This window comes from Varanus komodoensis, unplaced genomic scaffold (assembly GCF_004798865.1).
Source record: "Varanus komodoensis strain SLA01 unplaced genomic scaffold, ASM479886v1 scaffold1, whole genome shotgun sequence".
In the NCBI taxonomy this organism is placed as follows: domain Eukaryota; kingdom Metazoa; phylum Chordata; class Lepidosauria; order Squamata; family Varanidae; genus Varanus; species Varanus komodoensis.
In genome coordinates, this window is record NW_025335268.1 from 46,907,511 (window position 1) to 46,931,923 (window position 24,413).

The 24,413-nt window shown below is 41.1% G+C and overlaps 1 protein-coding gene across 2 annotated transcripts; it reads left to right on the plus strand.

Annotated features, from left to right (window-relative positions):
* The first annotated feature begins 205 nt into the window (after positions 1-205).
* Positions 206-23,715, plus strand: SLC18B1 (solute carrier family 18 member B1). 2 transcript variants are annotated; one of them, XM_044424397.1, is made up of 14 exons: positions 206-2,028; positions 3,925-4,083; positions 5,471-5,566; positions 7,911-7,984; positions 10,179-10,326; positions 12,867-13,023; positions 14,201-14,337; positions 15,022-15,123; positions 16,802-16,893; positions 17,839-17,934; positions 18,612-18,686; positions 21,817-21,910; positions 21,997-22,043; positions 23,181-23,715. In XM_044424397.1, the coding sequence occupies exons 2-14, from the start codon at positions 4,000-4,002 to the stop codon at positions 23,236-23,238; spliced, it is 1,260 nt and encodes a 419-aa protein (XP_044280332.1). In that variant the 5' UTR covers positions 206-2,028; positions 3,925-3,999; the 3' UTR covers positions 23,239-23,715. The 2 variants fall into 2 exon arrangements, with proteins under 2 accessions (XP_044280332.1, XP_044280322.1); XM_044424387.1 differs by having other exon boundaries at positions 3,944-4,083.
* The last annotated feature ends 698 nt before the right edge of the window (positions 23,716-24,413 follow it).

The following is a 24,413-nucleotide window of genomic DNA, read 5'->3' on the forward strand; positions in this document are numbered from 1 at the left end:
TTGGGCTAGTCACTGGTGTTCCGCCCAACCTACCTCACAGGGTTCTTTTGAGGAGAAGGATCATGTAAACCACCATGGGTTCCTTGCAAAAGGACAAAAGGTGGCTATAAATGTAATGAAATAATTAGCTAAAACAATGATATTTTTCTGAGAAATGTTCAAGATATCTTACAATGAAAATAAAGCACATAAGCCTTACAAAAATGATTAAATGCAAAAGTTAAGGCATTGAACAATGCTTTATATTTCAAAGCAAGAATCATTACTCTTTATTGTCTGTACTATGCTTATTACTGTACTGTGGATTCTAATACATATTAGTAACAGTGAGCCCAGAACTAAGGCTCCATTGGTTAATTAAACAGTCTCAATTGATTAAAGGACTGCTTTTCTTCAGGAATAGCCAATAGTTTTTAATAGTTACCTTTGAATATCCAAAAGGTTTTGGCTCCTGGGCAATGGAAAAACAACAACAGTGAAGCTTTTCATCTTCTGATATGGCTTTTAGAATTGTTCAATATATATTTCAGCTTTCCCTAGCAAAGCAGGTTATTACACTGTTTATGTAAGATTAAAATATTAAGAAAATATTAAAACGTCCAGATTGTTTTAAAATTTTATTTTTCCGGGCTAGAAAGGGTTAGATGCACACTTAGGTTGGGTTCCAATAGCACAATAATCCACTGGAAGGTAGAGTATGGGTTTTTGAAACATGGGTTATTGTATTGTATTCTCTTGAACCGAGTTGTGCTGCCAAATCATGGCTTGTTAACTATGAACAACCTGCAATTCATCATTAGCTTAAATTATGGCTTGTTAGTACAGCTGGGTTAGGCAATACAATAATCCACATTGTGCAACTGTCAGTTCATTGATTAGAACATGTTGTCTGAAATCAGATGGAAATTTTCACTCGTAAGAAAAACTTAGAATATAGTCCTTTTCAGCTTTATGATAACTTTTTACAGTTTGTGGCCATCGTCATCATGCAAGATTACTAAACTTCCCTTGCTTATAATAATTTTAATGATTTATTCTAATAATGGATTTTATATGCTTATTAATTTTATTGTAATTTTAAATTCAGCTGTCCATTTCACCTGGACATGTTTTTTGAATGATCTTGGTCATATTATTATCATCACTTCATTTATATTTTAATGATGGTTTTACTTGTCTAGTTGTAATTTTGCTATTGTATGCTGCCTAAAGAGTCTAACTACTTGACAGTTATAAGTATAATAAATAAATAAAGCGGCCGACCTTTTGAATATCCCAGAACTAAACCATAGCCGTGAATTTCGGATGGCCTCTGGAATGAAAGGCACAGCGATCCGTTGCTTATACCAGGGACTTTAGCCCCGAATCCAGGCCGAAACTGCTCTAAATGAGCTTCTGGATATAGGGCTTGCTGAAAGATCCAGCAACGTCTTGTGTAAAATAGAGCTGCAACCCATTGTAATCGAAGTCCTTCCGAGTCCCTTTGACTTCGCCCTCCCCGCAAGAAGAAAAGTCCGTGCTTAAAGGACACGTGTTCACCCAAAATTTGCTCTGCCGCCAACTCGTACGTAGTTCTGCCCCTCATATCTCAAACCATTGCAGTAAATTACTCATCATTGCTCAACCAACCCAACAAGAAAAGGCATATTATACACCTTTAAGGGCAACAAGCAAATGAACTCGGGGTGAGGGTTTAAAGTTTTCTGGAGAAGGCAACTTCCGATGCAGTCTTTAACCAAAGAAGTGACGCCTGCCGAGCCCCCGGTCGGACTCTGCCTTGAGTCTCGGAGGTCGTTTTGCTCCTTGCGGCGCAGTGCGATCTCCTTCCACGGCAGCATTTTCCGGACTGAACATGCCCAGTAGCATCGCCTGAAGCCACCCGCGCCCTGGCTTTGCCCTCTGCGCTGAGATCGGACCCGAATGCTATTATAGAGGACAAGCCGGGAAGGAAGTAGCTGTGTCGGTCGAAGCCTGCAGCATCCCGTTTCTTCGCTATGGGCAGCCACGAAGCGGCGAGTCTAGAGACCGGTGAGTTTCCAGGTGGGTTTCCAGGGGCTTTCCCCGCACCCCCAGTCTGCTTAATGACGTGAACTTGGGATCACCTGCCGCTCGATCTTAAACCCATTTTCTCTTGAAGAAGTCCAGCTGGTTTCTGGGCGGCTTACTCCCTAAATTTTCCCTCAGCAAGTAGTTCACCAGTAGCTTGTAAATGGGATGATTGTGGAAAAAGTGGACAGGCTCTAATCCCTCTCTTGTGAAGAAGTTAAGTGGGTTTTCTAATCTTTCTGGAGCAAAGAGTGGTAATTAGTCTTAATTATAGTGTATGAGGTGATGCAACCTCGTGCAACTGAAGCTAGGAAGCTCCTGTGTTTTAGCCAGACTTTTTTTTTTTTAATTTCATTAACCTGAAGTTATATAATGAAGTTCATTTGCCTTCCCTCCTATTTTGTCCTGAACAAACTCCTGACAAAGGCCGCAATCTTATGGACACTCCCTTACATTAAGGGCATTAAGATGTGCTGTTATTAGGTAGTACAATCCTGTGTGTGTCCATTACATTTACGTTCCAGCATTCCTCCAAGAAATTCAAGGTTGTATACATGGTCTTTCTCCACTGTCTCCTCATAACAATCCTGTGAGGTAGGCTGGCCAAGGAGACACTACCTAAACCAAGTTTACCCAGTGGAGCTCAAACCCCATGTCTTTCAGTGCTGGTCCACAGTCTGTCTACTTACCCTACAGTGACATTTCATGTTTATACAGAAGCTGTATGTCTGATTGGGTCTAGTTTATAACTTTTCATTATTTATAATGTGAACTCTGAGCAGATTTATCTTGCTCCCTTTGAGGTACATGTATCCCTCCCCTGTTCCCTATAGAGTCATTACTCATATGGTACTAGCAACATGATTGCAGGATGATTCTCACTATTTGACCTGCAAATTGCTCCTCCGCCTGGGACTTGTCCAAACTTGCAAAAGATGTGACTTCACCATGTTTCTCCTATTGTCCCTTCTCCCAAGTTTTATTTTTTTAAACATTTAGCTTGATGAAGACACCTGGAAATTTTGGACATGAGGAAGGAGTGACTTTTGTTCTGTCTCTGAATGAGTTGTGCCCCGGTGTTTCAGTTCTAATCCTCTTCCCTTATTAAAAGCAGGGTTAGGCCAAAAATAAATAGATTGCAACATTAGTCATCCAAACAGAAAAAATCCTTTGACTACTCTATTCCTATATCCCTTTGAACCTGTAAAGCAGTATCGTACCTACTCAAGCCTACCTGTGGCTGCTCAGAATTTTTGTTATTTCATTAAAAGTTTCCAAAATGAAACAACTGTGAAAAGCTGAAACCCTAGTTACTTACTAAAAAGTAAGCTCCATTGAACTTAGGTGGAGTTACTTCTGAGTAAACTTGTCTGGAATTACAATGCATATTTGTAAATCAGGTCCTTTGAATTCTACTAAATATGACAGTGTTGTCTAACACAAGCTTCAGCACCAATTTTCGGATCAGAAACCCATCTATTAACTGCTTTTAAGGAAATATCTTTAGAATGGATTTCAAAATTCTGTACCATATCAGGGTATAGATTCTAATCTTCATGTTCTTGATTGTGCCATTAGTCAGATTTTTGAGATAATCACTGCACGATCAGAATTTTCTCAGGCTTTACTAAATGTTGCCAATGATTGTACTTTATAACTTTGTCAATTTCTTCACAAAGTCCTCTACAGTTTATTTGTAAACTTGGTATGTAAACTGTAAGGCTTGTGTGGACAGAGCACATGGGTGACTGAGACAGTTGTATTTTAGGTTCAAGTAGGAACTGGATTTGTTCTGCTATTTCTTTACCAGCTGAAATCTTTGCAAGCTTTGCTTACTGCTTCTAAAATTGAAGACTGTTTTGCCTTTTATTTTTTAAGTTTGTTTTTAACTGTTAAGGCAATGACAGGCCACAGGCTGCCAATGAAGAACCCAGAAGGCTCAGCAAAGAGCAGATGTTTAGTTTGGTAGCGACAGCGTCAATCAACTTCTGTTCAATGATTTGTTATTCAATCCTAGGACCCTTCTTTCCAAGAGAGGTAAGTGGACGCATTGCCTTAAAAACCAAAATCCTGTTTTGGAATTGTCTAACAACGTATGTCACATCAACCCTTGTAACAACCTATACTTTGAATATGAAGAAATCTGTCTCAGAACATGCATTCTGCAAGTAGTTGCTGGAAGAAGCTGATGTTTTGCTGAAATTGCATGATTAAAGGAACATAATGGAACTCCCTGCTTGGTGTATGACTCTTTTAGGCAAGTTAATCTAGAGACACTTGCTGGAAGTGATGTATTCCTGTTGTAGCATTATCTTCCAAACATTTATCCAGTTTCCTAACTTACTCCTTTTTAAAAAGTGAAAGGGTATGCATACTAAGTTTTTTGCTAGCTCTCTTGAACAGCTTAGCATAGTTACATCACTTGGCTTTTAGAGAGTATTATACCCAACTGACCTCCCTCTCTTATTCATGAAGGCCACACATACTGTTGTAGGACACACAGAAATCAGAAATCTCTTGCTCCAATACTTTGATCCAGTGCTGTTTTCTTTTGTGCGAATATGTCTGTTCCCTCAGCTCCAGATTTTTTTTTCTGTTTGCAAAATAAAAGCCTGTTTTGGAAGCATCCCCAGAAATTCCAGGATGCATGCTTTGTAAAGAATATGAATGTGTGTAATCTCTATATGTATTTGGGAGTATTGAGGAGAACTTGTATATTATGCCATTTAGGCTGTTTGAAAAAATACATACAGTGATATATAAATCTTAAAAAATAAAACAGAGTAAAGCTTCTAATGAAGTCTGAGTATTTTCTCTCATTAAAAAAATATTGAGCAGTGTGTTTTTGCGGTAAGTTTTCATGTATAATACTTGAATTGAGAACTTAAGAACTTTAGATCTATATCCAAATTCCCATCACAGCAGCATCTTTCCTCAGATTTAAATTTCTGTTCTTTTACATATGGGTGTTATCCACTTAAGTGCACCCTTATATTTAAAATACAGCATGGGAATCAGCTGTGAAATCCACGTATGCAGAATAGGACATGGAGCAGGTATGAGGCACATGGCTTTTTGTTATCTCCTGCCTCATTGTGAGACTGCACAGCACATCCTCTTTGAAAACTAGCAATACAGAGCCTCCTCCATGTGACTTTACTGATTTTTGGTACACTGAAGTAGAGACTAGTAGGTTTGCAGAACATGAGCTGTGAGTATTGTTTAGCACCATGCAGATGATCTGTGGCAGTGTTTCATCATCTTTGACTTTGCTGGACCACATTCCTGACATTAAGGAATAGTTCTGCATTGAAAGTCCATGACCCTTTAGCAACACTGTATAAAGTTTAAGCCCTGTAACTATTTTCTGCATTCCATCATCTTTCGTGTTCTTCTGAGTCTTTATGCTTGGATGTTTTTCTAGGCAGAAAACAAAGGTGCCAATACTACAATAGTTGGACTGATTTTTGGATGCTTTGCGTTAATCAACTTCTTGTCTTCTTTGATAATGGGAAAGTATGTAAGTATTGTCAAAATCTGCCATAATATCTATGCAAAGATTCAGCGTATTTCAGAGAACTCAAGTGGAAATTGTATTGCTGTGTCCTTACTTCCTGGCCAAGCACAGCCACACAAAGTACTTACAAAAAATTATCAAGCTTAACATGCTTTTTCATATTTCAAAAGAAAGTGTTTTTCACAAGTATGGAGTAGCTGTCCAAAGTACCTTCCAGAGTATGTGTGCTGTATGGATTTGTTAAGAGATTAACTAATTTAGAGGATGTTTTTGGTGGCATGATGGGTTAAAAGGGCAAAGATGATCTCCAAAAAATGCAGCATCCAAGCAATTTAGATCTCTCTGGCTTAAAACCAGTATCTTGAATTGTGTAGAAGACAATGAAAGAATTGTGCAATGAAACATAGTGTTCTGTTGACCTTTTCTTGGAAGGGTGGCTACCACAAATCAGTTGCTAAAGCTTTGGAACTGATTAAAAGGAAAGCTTCAAGGAGGTTTTGAAAAATTAAATTAAATTAATTTAAAGCAATTAGACATACACTCTGAGTTGTTACTTTGTAAGATATGTCCATAAGGAAAAGCAAACTCCATGCTAAATGGGCAGCCCTGTTATGGTTTATGGGGGAATTCTTCAAGAAGAAGAAGTAACACAGTTGTTCTTACGTACAACTCACAACATAACTCAAACAAACAGATCTTTGTTGTCACTTATATTGGGGAAACAAAGGACCCATCTGAGTTACTGCACTACGGTCTAGGAATATAGCCTTCTACAAGCTGGTGTCCTCGGGATCTTTGGACTACAACTCCCAGCATATGCCAACACATTACTGGATGGCATAAATGCTCAAATTGGATGTTTCCAGCCAAAGTGGTTTTCCTCTGCACCGTACAAAAAGGACTTTTGTTATACTTTATTTTAAAATGTTGCTATTCAGATTTTTTGATTATTGTATTTTGGTCACTGAAACCTCTTGTCAAACCCTCTGTACACAACACATGACTAGATAGCTTTAAAAATGACCCATAAGCTGCACATGGTTCAAAATGTAGTCTCATTGTTATTAGTAGAGACTAGGTGCTTTGATCCTATTATGACAATGCTTTATGAGCTCTGCCTGGGTCCCAGTCCATTTCTCTGACCCAATTTAAAGTTTTGACTTTAAAGTTTAAAGTCCTAAATGCCTTGCAACCAGACGCAGTTCCCACCTACACACAACTAGCCAAAGTGGGGTCTGCTTGGTGGCTGTGCCCTTGTGAAGTAGATGACTACTAAAGAGAGGGCATTCTTGGTGATGGCACCCTAGCAGTGGAATAGCCTTGACTGTTGTTGCCTTCATGGTCTGTTGGGTGCCAGGTAAAGACAGTTAAGGGGAGAGGGCAGAGGCCAGTGGTAAAATGCAGGCTTTGCTTGAAGGGTCCAGGTTCAATCTCCAGGTGGGGAGAAACCCTGAAGGTTCCAGGGTCGGTCTCCATGTTGCCTGAAACCTTCTGCCAGTGAATGTTAAGAATGTGTACCAGATGGACCAGTGGCCTGGTTTGGTATGAGGTGGCTTCCGATGCCTCTTATCTTTTTGAATTCTCCTTGGGCACACAGTGTTGTAACTTTTTTAAAAATCTGAAATGTTAATGATTTTGTGCTGTCTCTGTTAGAAAAGAGTACTACACTGCTCTTCTTTTCAATTATGACATTTTGTATTTTAAACAATTTATCTGTCTTGATCAATAAGCCATCCAGAGAACATATAAGCTTAAACATCAGTCCATCCTATGTCTCTTATCAGCTATTTTTCTAAGTTAAGAAATCCATATTTTTAATAAAAGATAAATAATACTCCAGTTCCAACAATTTTAAATGTCTCTTCCAATATCTTCTCTAGCTGATATTGGCTGTTATACATTCAGTTTCTTTCTTGCAGCCAGGAGCTTTCATGTGAACTTAAAACTTTCCAGGTAGTTGAAGCGACCTTGGAACATGACAGGTGTGCCCTGACATGCACTTCATTGCTGTCCTTCTGTGCCTCGGTCCAAAGCACAGTAGTGATGCTAGTAGCAGAATGTGAAGCTTCATTTATATTATCAGGGGTACTGATAGCAAAGAGTGTTGAAACAGTTAATTGCACCAATTTACTTGCCATGGCGAAACTAGGTTAATTCACTTATCCATTTAGAATATTTTTAGGTGTGATAATGTGCTAGATGTAAGTCGGTGGGGTGGGGAGAAGTTAAGCTCATTTTTTTTCTTTCTTTTAAACTGAAAAGAAATTAGTAGATTTCAGTAGTATAACTTCATTCAGTTTTTTGATAGGAAACTGCTAAATTTAATATTTTTGCTCAATAATTGCAGCTTGTACAAATTGGAGCCAAGTTTATGTTAGTCGCTGGAATGTTTGTCTCAGGATGGGTTACAATTCTTTTTGGGTGAGTATATATATCTTATATAGATATTTCTCTCTTCCCTTTTCTTTTTACTTTTTCTTTTTCTTTTTCTTTTCTTTTCTTTTCTTTTCTTTTCTTTTCTTTTCTTTTCCTTTTCTTTAGAAACCCATTTTATTTTATGTGATTGGTTTCCACATAGTGAAAATGGTTTTGATTGCTTTCTACCAGGCAATAATTCTGTTCCTGAGACCAAAAAATTGGCAAACTTGGGGTAGTTTATTCTTTTCTAGGAGCTTTTCTCTACCCCTTCTTATAATAAGCTGTAGTATCTAAACATCTACAGTTCTCCTAAATTTTATTCATTCAGCAGGATGTAACATTGGTCTGTACTTTCATATTTTTGATTGTGGCTGGATGGCTGGAAATGCAAGTTACTGTCTTTCACCATGTAAATCTAACCTCAGTACAAGTGAGCATAGTACAACTTTCTTCAACAACTGTTTGGTTCAAAAGAATACAAAAGATTTATTTATTTATTTCTACTGTTTCTATAAACATTTTCTAAAAATCCCTATCTTGTTTCCATATAAATATTAAAACCATAAAATCCATTCTTAATTTATATAATTTATTTGTTGCATTTGTATGCTACCCCAGAGCAAGAAGGTTCTCTGGGCAGCTCACAGCAATGATACAGAATAAAAATAGAAAATACAGATAAAAATAATTGACAATAATAACTAAAACTATAAACCATAATAGAATAAAAATACAATGTAACTACAACAGGAGGATAAACTCAGTATAAACAATAAAACATCAAAGAATAAAACAAACCAGCAGCAAGGTCAATAGTCATAATCTAAAAATAGCTACTAAATTACAAAGTTGTAAGTTGGTGCCAAAAGCAAGGTAAAGTGGGTGCCAGTTACATCTCCCTTGGGAGGGAATTCCAAAGGTGAGATGCGGCAACTGGGAAGACCCCTTTCCTTGCCAATTTCCCAGCCCACCTCATTTTATTTATTTATTTATTTATTATTTATTAAAACATTTCTATGCCGCCTCATTCGCCGAAGCCTCGGGGCAGCTCACAACATCTGGGGGGAGGTCATGAAGGAGGGCTTCCATTGGTGACCTGAGTGGTCTGGTAGGGATAAATGGAGACAGGCGATCCTTTAGATATCCCGGTCCCAAGCTGTTTAAGGCTTTATATGTTAGTGTGAGCACTTTGAGCTGGCCCGGGCAATGACAGGCAGCCAGTGCAGTTGGTGCAGGACCGGCATGATATGTTCTCTAGGGCCAGTCCTTGTTAGTAACCATGCTGCTCTGTTTCAAATTAATTGAAGTGCCTGGACCATCTTCAAAGGCAGCCCCATACAGAGCGCATCACAGAAATCCAAGTGAGAGGTTACCAGCGCATGGATAACTGGCGAGGCTCCGCTCATCCAAGCAGCAATGTAGCTGGAAAATCAGCTCAAGCTGATAGAAGGTGCTCCTGGCCACCAAGGCCACCCGAGAAACGAGAGCTCAGGGTCCAGGAGCATCCCCAAGCTACAAACCTGATCCTTTAGGGGACTCGCAGCGCCATCCAGGATTCGTTGAAAATTTCCCAGTTGGACAGACTGCCCACCAACAGAACATCCACCTTGTCGGGATTGAGCTTCACCTTACTGGCCCTCATCCAGTCCAATACCAAGCCAAGGCACTGGCTCAGGACAGTCACAGCCTCACCCGGGTTAGATGAAAATGGGAGGTCAAGCTGAGTGTCATCCCAGGACACCAAGCCAGGCGGGAAGCAAGAGCGGGAGAAAGAAAAGGGGGAAAGAGGAAAGAAGTTCCCTTCCGCTGGCATGTTTCCTCGAAGTGCCATCAGGGATTTTTTGAAATCATTCTTTAGAGTGCCTTTCTTCTTGCAAGGAATCCTCCCCATTTTATGCTCACAACAACCCTGTGAGTTAGGCTGAGCCAAGAAGCAGTGGCCCAAAGACACCCACTTTGTTTACTGATCCCGGACCAAAATCCAGATCTCTGGAGTCCCAGTCTAGCACTCTTAATCACAATACCACTAAGACTCCCAGAAAATAAAAAAATCTCCAACCCCTATCAAAAACAATAGCTATGTACCTTTCACCAGATAAAATGAGGTCATGTATCTATTATACAAGAGCACGGTGCGTGCATGCACAGATGTACCTAAGGAGCGACAGAGCCGATTTGATTGTATCTTTGTTTTTAGGATGTTGGACAGAGCACCTAATGGGCCAGTATTCATAGGCCTGTGTTTTTTGGTACGGGCAGTGGATGCCATTGGTTTTGCTGCAGCGATGACCGCCTCATTTTCTATTCTTGCAAAGGCTTTTCCCAACAACATCGCTACAGTTCTGGTATGTATAAAAAAATGATTTGGGCTTTGGGAACCCCCAATATCTGTAAACTTTCCCTTGTAACTGAAAGGTAAAAGTGGTAGCACTGTACAGAGCAAGTGGCAAACCCCAATGACACCCAAACATCTTAAATTCAACCACAGCTTTAATGCATTGTGTAATTTGGCTCTTTGACAGTGTACATGGCATGACTGTCACCCAGCTGAGCATCTCTACTGTTCAAAATCAAGCACTGTCTCAGCACCCTCTGTCAGTGTAGTTTATGATGGAGAATGCAGTCCTTAACTGGAACAATCCTCTCCTGGTTTTCTCTCCCCTCTCCTTTCTAGGAACAGTCTGCTCTCTTCTAGCAATCCCTTGCTGCACAGCTCTCTGTCCTCCCCTTGCAAAGGAGTTCAGAGACTTGTGGGAAGGAAGCTTTCGTGGAGGCACTCCGTTCCTCTGTCCCCGTCCCAGCTGTATTGGGCACAGGACTCTTGTCAATATTAGGCTTCAACCCAGAGAATACTATTATCTTCTCTCCTACATCAAAGCAGTCCAGTTTGGTCTGCGAAAACCCTTCCTTCCTTCCTTCCTTCCTTCCTTCCTTCCTCCCTTCCTCCCTTCCTCCCTTCCTCCCTTCCTCCCTTCCTCCCTTCCTCCCAGCCTTCCAGCCTTCCAGCCTTCCAGCCCAGGAGATCTGATTTCTGAGACAGGAGAAAACCCCCTTTGGGATATTGTTTGCCTGTTCTGTTTTTCCTTTCGGTAGCAAATGAAGGCCAAGAGAAGAAGCTGAGATAAGAAGACTGAGCAAAGGGCAACACAAACAGACTTTTACCTGCTCTTTAGCTAGTCAGTCAGAGAATTGTCAGCCTTCTTTTCCTCTATTCTCTCTGGTGTATGAAAGAAAACCTTCACCACTGCACACACGTGACAGTAGACTGGATCCAGGATCTTCCTTTTGCTTAACAATCTCAGGCTTCTACAGATTCTCCATGTAGTATTTCCTAGGAGCTCTGTCACTGTGGTTGATCCAGTGTGTAAATCAAGAACCACCAAAATCTTGCTCATTCAGCCATATGGGATGCAGTGTGTTGGTATTCTTTCCCATATGTCTTAGAGGAAGGAAGGGGGCTATGCAGTGTTTCAATAGAGGACACTGCCTTTATTTTGCTTTCATTGATTTCAAGATGACACACTTTGGCTGTGTTGGTCGCTGGTGGCGGATCAAAGTACATACATACATCAGTAGGTAAGATGGCATCCTGAGGATTGCCTGATGTCCTCATACAGAATGGGAGGTTCACATTATCCCCTGAGGACAACCATAGCCTTATGTTTTAGAGGACATTTCATCTGGAAAGAGTTGATGAAGCCATGGGAGCCAGTGTGGTGTAGTGGCTAAGAGTGTAGGACTGGAACTCAGGCGAGCTGAGCTTTAGTTGCCATTCAGCCATGGAGCCACTGGATGACTTCGTGCCAGTTACAGACTTTCAGCCCAGCCTACCTCACAGGACTGCTGTCATGAGGATAAGATGGAGAGGAGGAGGAAGAGATTCATGTAAGCTGCCTTGAGTTCCTTGAAAGGAAAAAAAGACAGGATATAATACAATAAATAAAATTAATGATATTTTGATTTTGTATGGAAAACACACCCAACTAATTACATAAAAGGAAATGCTGTTACTTGAAGAGCTGACCTTTCAGTACTAATGGACAATGAGTTCGAGCAAGTGAGACTAAATAGCAGTATGGTTTTATCTATATTAGACCACAGGAACTTACTTTTGAAGAGAAATGAACTCTGTTTTACTGCCTTGGCACATTTCAGTGCCAAATTTAGCAGTGGGGTTTGCAAAGAAAAGGCAAGACCACATGTTTTCTCTGCCTTCCACCCCACCCCACCGGTAACTACCATCTTTTTAGATATATACCTGGAAATGCATTTGCAAACCCTGTAGCTGGTATAGAATCCACGTTACACGTGCCCGTTTGCTTTGCTCCACAAGCTACCAAGCAGCTGCATTCTGTGCCAGGTGAAGCTTTTAAACCTCCTTTAAAGGCCTAGATTGCCCAGCAGTCCAATCTGGATGCAACCATGCAGCACTTTATACACTAGATCTATGTAGAGGCAATTTTCATATTATTGCTACTTACTTATTTTAACAGAAAGGGTTGATGTTGTTAAAGTGCTCTCGAGTTGTCTTCAACTTACAATGACTTTATGACTGAAAGCCCTCCAAAATGTCCTAGCCATGATATCCCTGCTTAGCTGTTATACATTCAAGACTGCAGCTTCCTTTATGGAGTCAATTATGGACTCCTCCTTTTCTTCCTTTGCCTTTGCCTTTCCCTAGCATGAAGACCTCCTCCAGTGAGTCTTGCCTTCTCATGTGTGTCCAAAGTACAACAGCCCCAGTTTTGTCAGTTTTGCTTCCAGGGAAAGTTCTGACTTGCTTTGAACTAGGACCCATTAATGCTTTGCTGCAATTTTTAGTTGTTCTGCCAGGCCATGATGGCCATCTGATTTGACCACATTGCTGCCTTTTGAATCTTTCTAGGGCATCCTTGAAATTTTTACTGGACTTGGATTGGTGTTGGGCCCACCTATTGGTGGCTTTTTGTACCAGACATTTGGCTACGAGGTCCCTTTTATTGCACTTGGATGTTTAGTGCTACTCATGGTGCCTCTGAACATGTACCTCTTGCCAAGTTACGGTAGGTAGATTTCTCTCAACATCTTCCTCTGTCAGCCCAGACAGAACATGGCAAACTTGGTTTGTGTACTTTAATTGTCCTCTAAGTAGTTCCTTTCTTGGATCCTGTTGTTCACATAAATGTACAATTATAGTGTTAGAATGAGACTGTGTAAAATATCCTACTACCAAATCTCTGTATGTGCATGTGAGTGTGTGTGTATTCATTAGTGTTGTTTGAAATCTGCTTGTTAACATCATGTTTTCACTAAATCAGTAACAGTAGCTTTTTCCAACTGTCAAAGATTGGAAAAATTGGTTAGATGAGTATGCAACAATGGCGAAACTAATTATATTAATAGAAGACTAGCTAAAGCACTCATTGAAAGATGGAAAGCTTATTATGAGCAATGTAGTTAATGCTAAAGAAAATAGAATCCTTAGAATGTTGGTGATTTTTATTCGAAAGCCAAGAAATAATTCACAATTACTTTTATCAACTAGATTAATCTTTGATTAAGAGTTGAACAATTTAAATGTGACCACAGCTTCAATTCTCTACTTTTTACAAACGTGTTCAGATAATGAAATTGCATGCTATTTGTGGAATATTCCTTGGCATCTTTTTCTATATATTTCTTTTCTCTTTTTCTAAGGTACTTTCTGAAATAGAATAAAAACACATGGGAAAAAGTAACAGTAGCTTTTATCTTGGAGAACACCACGGTTGGGAAAACTGTGATATTCTCATGGGCTTAAGTGCTGTTGGCCCTTTTCCTGCATTGACTCTTCTGTGTCACTGAAAGCAGAGAAAGCCACTCTCTGTGAGGGGCACAGGGGTGGGGGGTGCAGGCACATCTGACGGGGAAGCACAGTGACAAGAGTGCTGCAGGGGGTGGCCTCTAATGTTCAGGAATTACTTACTTTCCTAAATGATTTTCTGAAGCTGAAGCTAAAAGTAGCATTTTTGGACTGTTGAAAACTATATAATAAAGGCATCTTTGGCTGCCATCTCTATCCCAAGCCTCCCTGATAAATAAATTCTGCAGGTTTTAGTAGTGTTTTAAAAGCCTGGGAAGGCTGTCTGATTGAAGGTGGCATTGGGACAAGGTATGTGTGAAGGACGGCAAACACTGATGGTGCTTTAGCCCAGCACATTTTCCAAAGGGGTTACACTTTCCTGTTTTGTCTTGCCACAGATGCAGTTCCAAGCAAAGATTCATTCTGGAAGCTTACGCTCTTACCAAAAGTCCTACTCCTGTGTCTGACTATGTTTTCATTAAGTGGAAGTTTAGGCTTTCTCGATCCCACGATGTCACTGTTTGTCTTGAAAAAGGTAGGTGATATTGTGGGGACAGACCCAGTCAGGCTGTGCAATTCTGCAAGGGAGATTCAAAGCAAGATGAACTTACAGCTTGCACAGGGAGGGAGGAAGAGTGGTAGCATCTTCCCTTTTCTTCTGTTCTGGGGTGTGTGGTCTTTTGGGAACAGCTTTCCTCTGTTGCATGAACATCATGTATGCTGACTGGCATACATTTTACCAACCAACCTCCCATGTCACTGGCATTTCTGGAAATGAGAGGCTAAATAGGACCTGCTTCTCCAATCTTTTCATCCTGTCTTGTAGCTTTAAGGGCAGAGGAAAGCTGAGGAAGGAATGTGGAAAGTGCAGGCCTACACATATTGAGACAGAACTCCTACAACTTTTGTAGTTTTGTAGGACCCTTTTCTGTCTTGACACGTATAGGATTGCATCTTAAACAGAACAATTCTTTTATACCCGCAAGGAGAAGCCAAGCAGTTCTGGTTATCAAGCATCCTAAAACTTCCAAGTGCTAACACCAGAGTCATACGGATTTGCTTCTACATGCTTGGCTTTGTCTTTTTTGTTGAAATGAATAAGACCATCTTGGTTTTTGGTGTATTAGATCAGAGTAACAAGACTGGACCAGTAGAATTTAATAAACTAACTGAAGATGCTTTTTCAATGGGATAATCAAAATGTTGCTTTTTTCTGTAGTTCAAATTGCCAGCTGGCTACGTCGGATTAGTCTTCCTGGGGTTAGCACTATCTTATTCCTTGTCTTCACCACTGCTTGGTTTTCTAAGTGATAAAATGCCGGTAAGTATACATTCCCTCTCCTTTATTTTAAATAATATGCTTATTCACTTATGTATTGTTTTGTTTGTTCCTTTTTTATTATATTTGCATCCTGTTTTTTTTCCTCTTGTAAGGAACCCAAGGTGGCTTGTACAGTTCTTGTACAACCCTATGAAGTAGGACAGGTTGAAAGTCAGAAACTGGCCCAAAGTCATCCACTGAGTTTCAGAGCTGAGTGGGGACTAGAAATCCATTCTCCCAAGTCCCTCTCCCAACCCTCTTAACCACTAAACCCACATTTGCTCTCCAGAGAGTCAGCAGTGTCAGTTTCAGTGCTACAGTATTAAGATCTGATATGCTTCAGAGGGTTGACGAAATTCCCAAGGAGGAAACACCCACATTCCGCAGGCCCACTATGGTATGATGTTCTGTGGGGTGCTCTTTGGTTTATCCACTTCTGCCAAGAGATAACCAGTGCAGACCGCCCAGCAGCTGGAGAACAGTATAACCTCTCTTAGTAGGTCTCATGACGGGATGGGACCACAGCCCAGTGGCAGAGCACATGCTTTTTGAGTGGGAGGTCTGGCCCCAGGTTCATTCCTGAGTTGTGAGCCTGGGAAGGTCTTTGTCTGAAACCTTGGATTACTGCCCATAAGAGTAGTGGATAAACAGTTTCAGCTCTTAATATATAGATTACTGTTTTTTAAAAATAGCTTGGAGCCAAGTTCTTCTCATAGGATATTCCCGCAGATGAAAAACACTCAGCTTAATCTTTTCCCACTGTAGCCCCCTATGAATCCAGAAATTGCTTTCCCTCCCACTTGGGCCAACAGGAACCTTGTTCAGACTAGAATCTCTTCCGTGAATGGAACAAGCCCAGATAAAACCATAGAAGGGCAACTTGGCACAAGGCAGCTGCCTCCAAGCTGGTGTCCTTCCCATGTTTTTGAATTCAATTTCCATCATTCCAGACCTTTGGATATGCTGATTGAGGCTGATGGGAGTTGGAGCCTCACCAGGTTGAGGAAAGATGAGGCAAACCATTGGATGTTATATTGCAAAACCAAAGTTTGGCCTAATCCTGTCTGAACAGTAGGAACTTGCACAGATGTTGATCAGCTATAGAGGTCCTTTACACTCTGCACCAACCTTTGGAGAGGATGGGTGACTGGTGATGAGTGACTGGAACAGGGGGTGACTGGTGTTAGGTTTTTTTCCTGTGGTAGTGCCATATTCTATGGTGCACCCACCCAACAGAACAGCAACAGGTAACAAATAGTTTTAGATGCCATATTTTTTTAAAAAAAATACGATTTCCCCATATTTTAATGAATATAGGTAATTACTACTTCTGCTTCTGATCAATGTAGAAAGCGTTCAGGGAAAAGGTAGAAAGCTCGAAACCCCTCTAGGATAAACATTTGAAAACCAAAGGACATCTCAAAATATGAGGCTGGATTTTAAGCTTTTTTGATACCAGGTGTTATTCCTACATCCTGTTTGTTTATTTATTGGACTTTCCCCCTGCCCCATTAGTTATAAGGCTTCTGAAATTCATGCTTCTACTCTGCAGTGAATGAGGTAAAATTTTCCAAATCTTCACTTTTCTTCCCAGTTGTGTTAACTGAAACTTGAATAAAATAGAGCTGCTGTTAAGATATTTTGGTGACAGTGAAATGTAAGTTTCTGTCTCTTGCAGCATTTAAGAAAGTGGCTGTTGGTCCTTGGAAGCTTTCTGGCATCACTGTGCTATTTTTTCCTGGGACCAGCTCCCATCTTGCACATTGACAGGTAACTGTATGCTTCTTTTACTTCTCAAAGATTGAAAACTTGCTCCTCCTGCATCCTTCATACTTATCAAGAAATAAATAGCAGTGGGCATGTGTGCTATGCTCCTAAATACCCAGCTTTTGTGCCATGGTGTATTTTGCCATCTTGTATAAAGTAGCCTTCACACTGCAGCAAGCAAGAGTGTTAGCAAACTCCATTATGGTTTTTTCTCTGCCCCATTTCCATCTTTGAATGGGGGGATGCTTAGGGACAGCGCTAATTTCGCACGTGCGTGCACACACACAGACACACTCATCTAGACATACGCGTGTATCTCATTTGTATCCCAGGTTTGCTTTAATGCTTGCAAAGAAGCAAAGATTGAAAATTCCCAGCAGTGACTCATCCTTTTTGCATACAAACCATGCGTTCTGCCACTGAGCTGTTGCCTTTCCAACAAGGTGGGGGAGAAGCATGTTTCCTTTCCCCCAAACTCTTGATTCCTGCTTCCTGGGCCCACCCCATATGCTGTTAGTCGCTGGAACACATGTTGATGCAAACTCAGGCTCCTCAGTCCCAAGTCTGGAATGCTCACCTTCTATCTTTTCTACTCTGTGGCAAAATACAAGGATCTCTTTCAAACTGGAAAAAAGTGCAATGGAAGTGTGAATTCCAACGTGCTGGGTGCCCTCTGGCCAGTATTTTGTCAGCTTCCTTTGGCAGTTAGCACTGGCAGTCTCTTTCCCAAAAGTGTAGTGTGGACCAACCTTCCCATCTGTGCTTCCCAGCTGTTCTAGACTTCAACTCCCATCAGCCCCAGCCAGTGTGGACTATTGTGAGGAACACCATCATTTATTAATATGCTGTAGTCATAAACAATGCAGCACTCCATTACAGGTGAAGGAAAATTGTGATGAAGTGTTGTAACTTTTCCTTAGCTAATTTTAACTCATCTTTACTTTTCAGCAAACTTTGGCTCTTTGTACTAACATTGGTCCTGATTGGCTTTTCACTTGGGATGAGCCTCATGCCACTATTCCCAGAGGTACTCTCTACTGCATAGTAAGTGATCCTTTCTTGGTAAACTTTTATCCCATTTTAATCTTTGATCACAGTTCATTGCAAGGTAACCAGGAGCCTTTGGTTCATTAGTAGTCGACATAATTCACCATGAAACTGTGGCAGGTTTGTTTTAAATATGCAAAGTAGTGGTTTAAGACAAACTGTGAATTAAGACAATAGCCTAGTGTGCACATCATAGTTATGCAACCCGAGTAGCTGTGAAAAGGCGGGCACAGGTAAGCATCCTGCCTCCCAACTGTCTCTGCCATGCCCTGCATCCTCCCTTCCTGGGCTGTTTTTTAGGATGTCGAAACCAGCACATCCTGGCTGTTGGGAGAGGAACGATTTAGGCTTGAAACCGAACCATGTTCCCCTTCATTATCAACAGTTATTTGTGGCATACGAACCCTATCAATGTCTCTATTGAAATCACAAGGTAATTGGTCCTCTCTCTCACTCACTTGGTCGTTGGTGTGAACCTTTCCACTTGCCATAGCCATGATTTGACACAGGATGAGGTGTGGTTCAGTAGACACTGGGAACATGCTTAAGAGGCAAAGCTTAGTTAACATATTCATTCTTCAGGGAAACCAAGAGATGGAGGAGAGGGAGCTGGTGCCCCCCTCCCCCATTTGTATGTATCTTTGGAAGTAACCTATTTGTCTTTCATTCTGCAGTGAAAATGGATTTGAGGAAGGGTTAAGTTTGTTAGGGCTGATATCTGGACTCTTCAATGCGTGCTGGTCACTCGGGTATGTAAAATCATGGAATACCTGCAGTATTTACAATGTATTTACAATGTACTCACACTGAACTCATTCTCCAAGTGCCTGATGTAGCCAAAGCATCAGCAAGTGAGAATTATTAATGGCTGTGCAGGAATTCTGTGGTCTGCAGAAGGGCAAAAAAATAAACAGTAAATGAGGACAACCAAAAATAACCCAATAAGGAGGTCTGAGATTGCTTAGTACTTGCGGTATTCTAAGAATCCCTTCAGGATAGAGGCAGGAACATGTGGGAAGGGAGGAAGAATGGAGATCATTATACTGGAAGGATGTTCATGGCTTCCTGACTGGAACCCTCAGCAGGAGTTCCCCACATCATAACATGCTGTTGCAGCATGTAAGCCTGTACAGTTCAGTAACAGACAAGGATGATTCCATCAAACCGTGTACTCTTCCTTTTCTGTAGTGAGCCCAAGTGCTCCCCTTCCTGCCCCATACTGTACCTAGAGGGGGGAATTAACTGGCTCACTTGAGCTGGCACTGTCTGCATGAGCTTTTGTGTGTGCCCTGCAAACACACATGCAGAGAGTGTGAGCATGTGCTTCAGTGTGTCTCTGATATTAGTCCGGCCAAGGAGTGCATACATAATCTGAACTGCCACCCCTGCAATGTGAAGGGCAGGATGGAGTCTTCCTGCCCTCGCACTTTGGAGAAATAGCGCTCTCTGATGAATCTCACCCCATCTTTCCACCCTGTATCACATGATCTGAATGTTTGTCACAGTACACGCGATGTAATAACCCCCCACCTGTCTATCCCAAACATAGTGCTTAAACAAAAGTGCCAAGAACCCGAGACACAAACCAACACCTAACTTTTTTTCCTCCTTGGTTCTGTTCAATCTTTAGAAGCAAGAACAAAGGAAATAGTATAACTTTCCTTTTTTGAAGAGATTGGATTTATAATCATTCTAAATCTGTATGTTTAAGTCCAAAACTTAAAAGTGATGCAATGCCTTTGTCACCAGGAAATGAGCATTATCCAAGTATCTCCTATCAGCCTGAGTTGTTTTAATTTAGACTTTGCTTTAACTTAGATGTACTGTATTTTTCGCTCTATAAGACGTGCCTGACCATAAGATGCACCTAGTTTTTAGAGGAGGCAAACAAGAAAAAAAATATTCTGAATCAAATGGGCACATAATCACAGGCACATTCCCCATCACTTGCCCATGGGCTGCACATCTGACAGACTTACTGCACACACATATTTGCTCTATAAGACGCACAGACATTTCCCCTTACTTTTGAGGGGGGGGAAGTGCGTCTTACAGAGCAAAAAATATGGTACTTTTATGGATTTGCTAAAGAGAAGAACTCTGTTTTCCCAGAAACAAAATATAGCAGTTTGAGATCTGGCAAAATGTATTATCTCTGAAGCAGATGCATTTATGCATCCTGCATAACTCTTGAGAAACTGTACTTCTGGCAAGGCCCTTTGTCAGACAGACAAATGGGCCAAACCAAGCTCACACATCTGTTACTGGTTCACCGCCAAGCCAAACATTAAAAGTTGCACCCTTGACTTGCAAGGTAGGAGTTGCTATTAAACAGGTAGAGTGGTGACGGCTTACCTGGTTCATCATTAGTTTGCACTCCCTTTGTTAGACTCTCCTGCGCTGGGAATGCAGATTCTACCACTGCATTAAACCTAGTTTTGAGCACAGATAAACAGCAGCAATTGTAATGCTTCCATCACAAGCCACCACATTCTGCTGCTTGGCAAGCACACAGGTTTGGAAGGCCTATGGCTGTTGAGCCACAATCCTGTCATGACATTACACTAAAGGACAAACAGTCCCCTTCCTCATGTACAGATCCATATGCTTTTAAATCCAAAATAATACACAAGCTTAGTACTGCTAGAAAGAGATGTTTTAAAGAAACTCTTGAAATATTAAGCACAAATACAGGAATACTCTATATGCTTGTGATGGAACAACTGGAGAAAAAATCATGTGAACAAATGAAAGGACTCTTTCAGATTCTTAGCAAACCATCTGCTACATTTCTAAATCCCCTTCTGAATCTGACAAAAGAATTCTTGTTTCTAGACTTAGCCGCCGAGCTTACTGCTATCAGGCACAAGCACAGCTTGGAGCTGAAAGTCCTTGACCAAGATGGGGATGGTGGAGGCATGCAGAGGTCTCCTGTTCTTCACAGCAGATTGCTTTGGTGCCTGCTGACACATGGCAGGGAAGACCAAGCAGGAGGGCATCTTGTCATGTCCCTGGCGATCCTTTTGGGTGTGGCTCCTGGGCTGGATCATGCACACAGAGTTCCATGTAATATCTTGTGCTCTTCACTGCTCATTCATTTCTTGTCAAGAAATTAAGGTTCTTTGACGTAGCAGTGGTTTGCAAGGTGGAGCAGAAGCAGGAAGGCAAGGGCGCAGGCAGCAGTATAGAATCGAGAAGAGATCTCAATGGTCCACTGAAAATTATTGTTAAAGTCCTGAGATTTTTGAATAAGTGGCTATAATTATTCAACACCATGCACTTGAATTGCAGAGACTCTTTGTTTAGCATTTACAAACAAGCATGCCCCAATCACACTGTCAGTGGTTTCCGATTGGCTTCTCCTGCCAGCATTAACTCACGATTTGAAGTCTGCTTATGATTCCTGGCTTGTTTTGGAAGTTTGGATGTAATGTAACTTCCTCCTAGTGAATTCATTAGTATGGAAGCCAATGTCATTGTGACAGAAGGTGTCAGGAACAACCAGACAACATACTTTTAATGGATGATAACCAGGATTCTCCAGAATTCTGGTTTATTTTCTTATGTAGATGTGGTCACTAACTCGAGTTAAATAAACCAGTCTTCTGTAATGCCTTGATGTAACTGCACCTTTGAAGTTTCTCATCTTGTAGAAGGCAGTAAAAAGCTGCTACTTCTGAAGGTGAGGCTGTCTCACTGCCTGAACCAGTGACCTGTGTTGTTTTATTTCAGCAAAGAGATGTGCCTTGACAACTGTTGGTAGGGTTGTCTTTGACTTCTAATAAATTGCAAGAAGAGTAACTTATGCAATTAGTCTAGCATTCTTTGGATTCTGAATTATAATTTCTCATCTAGTGTGTTCTCTGGATCTCTCTTTAGGTCTTTTGTAGGACCAACACTAGGTGGATTCCTAAATGACAAGCTGGGGTTTGAATGGGCTGCAGCCATACAAGGTGGATTCCCCCTGTTAAGTGTATGTAAACTAGTATTCTTGATTTGGACCTTTATTGTGGTTGCACATGAAACAATACAAAAGCACTAACCTATCTTTTTCTTTAGGCACTAGCTATGGGAATTTTTTATATCCATGAAGCCTCACATAGAAGGTACTGTGAAAGTTACTCTTACTTTTAAAACCCAAACAATACTGTAGCCATAATTTTCCTTTAGAGCCTTAGTAACTTATTTGGTCTCTTCTGTTTGATTCCTGGTTTATTTACATGGCTTTCATCCTGATTATCAGCCCAGCTCAGAGCCTTATGAGGAAGGTCCCAAATATTATCTTAATCCCCATATTCACTTTGAAAGTGGCCCAGCCAATGCAAACAAATAAAAATGTCCCCATTGTCAAACATTCACATAGTTCTGATGCTGCTCAGTCACCTCTGGCTGTAATTTTGCCTGGAGCCATTTTCTTCCTCATTTGCCTCTACAATGCTCTTTTTTACTTTGCACCTTAAGTGCCCTTCAAAACATTACAGATACTGTACAATCACCTTTGATACTGGCCTTTTTGAAATAACTTGCATCTGTTTTGAAGATTGGGGCTGATTAGCACAACCTGCCCACCCCATCTCCTCTTTTCCTTGTGAGGAAAGTTGCTGCTAGGACTAAATGCCAATTTCAAGGGGAGATTTTCACTGGGGTAATTTAGGCCCAACATTTATTTTGCTGGCTGCGGTGTCAAGCTGGGACACGATTTGCAAGTGTCTGTGGCATCAAGGCTGTTGTGGCATGGCACCAATAAAACTAGTGTGTCACCACAGCCTGCAGGGAAAGTAAAGGGGGGAAATACAAAGAACAGTATTGAAACACAATTATATTTGTAAACTGTTGAGGTGGAAGAAGCTGTTCAGGGGATAAGTTGTTTCAGTTCATCCCAGATAATGACTAGCTCTTTTTCAGGTATGGTCTTTTCATGTGCTCATACCTTTCCTTCTTTCCTCCTCCTTTTTATTTCTTATATTTCTACCCCACCTTTTTCCTTCCAAGGAAGTCAAGGTGGCTTACATAAGTCTCTTCCTCCTCTCAATCTTAACCTCCCAACAACAACCCTATGAGGTAGGCTAGACTGAAAGTCTGTGACTGGCCAATGTCAGCCAGTTGGTTCCATGGATGAGCGGGGACTAGAAACTGGATCTCCTCAGTCCAGCACATTTAACCTCTGCACCCCACTGGGTTTTTGTCTTAATTGTGTTATGTAGGCTGAGAAGATTCAAAACCTTTCATTTTGTTCTGTATAGATCACGTTCTGCAACTCTTCAGGGAACAGAGCAAGAAACCTCACCTCTTATCCGGTGAATTGGAAGTCTGTTTGAATCTCAACTCATGGAACTAATTCAGAAACGTAACTCACAAAAGAAGGCACATGCAGACAACTCTAAAACATGGCTGACCCGTTCATGCTGCCCTAGTATGACCAGTGGGCTCTTGATAGGTGCAGGGGATTGCTGTCTTAGCAGGGAAATGGCTTTTCACTTTCCTGAGACCATATGTTTGAAGCTGGTGCTACGTGGGAGTGTCAAAAGTTGTCTGGTGGACAGAAGGAGTATTTTGCACAGTGAGAAATTGGGCATCGCACAAGATGGCGTATGTCCAGTAATACTAAACTTTTGTACTTCAGCATCACTAATTGTCAATATTTAATAAACCTACTGCAGGTCCAGAAGTACGTTTTGTTACTACTTTTCAAAGAATTCTGTGTTGCATTTCTAAAGGAATACCATGATTTAAAACTGCTGCTAATTTAAAATAAAGGAGTATGATACTAAGTTAAAATATTTTGTTCGTTCGGTGCTTTATTTTCCATAGTTATACTTGAATATTATGCCCCAGGTTCTTGTAACACGTGGAGCACTGATCCAGACCATTATGCTTTGGGGTGTACATGCTACTCCCAGCAATGTGGGCTTCTGCACCATCTTCAGAGGAAGGTCATGTGCATCCTTCTGGCAGATACAGGACTGCTCCCTTTGTTGCGATGCAGTGTCTTCTGGTTGGCTGGGGTCTCTGTCAAGGGAAGTGGAGTTCCCTGGGTATGCCATAGTCCCCAGCCTTAAAAGAAGGTTGAAGGTGGCCAGTGATTTGTGGAGGAAAGCGAACGCTGCTCAGGGCTAAGTGATGGTAGTACAGAGTGCCACATCACACCTCCTTGAGGAGGCTTGTCACTTGGGACTTTCATCCAAGGCCCTTGAAATTTCATACCACAAAGGAATCAAACAGGACTCCTCTTGGTGCAAAAAACCAACAATAAAATGAACTTAATTGACATAGGAACTAAGTATATGTGATGCACTTCCAGGAAGAACTCAGATGCTGCAATACTAACAAAGGCAGGGGAGAAACAAGTTCTCCAAGAAGTGCCAGTTAGGCTTAAAGAAACTAAAAGAGCTGGCTGTGGATTCTATTAAGCCAATGCCTGTAATTTCTATGTACCTACATATTTGAACAACATTGTTCTGGTGGGAGTCCTGTTT

What these genes read in the sequence shown, in the direction of transcription:
- SLC18B1 (XM_044424387.1), top strand. Translation starts at nt 1,995, where the DNA reads ATGGGCAGCCACGAAGCGGCGAGTCTAGAGACCG. An exon ending in CTTTGATAATGGGAAAGTAT is followed by an intron (nt 5,567 to 7,910) that starts GTAAGTATTGTC and finishes CAATAATTGCAG; the next exon opens with CTTGTACAAATTGGAGCCAA. An exon ending in CATGAAGCCTCACATAGAAG is followed by an intron (nt 22,044 to 23,180) that starts GTACTGTGAAAG and finishes TGTTCTGTATAG; the next exon opens with ATCACGTTCTGCAACTCTTC.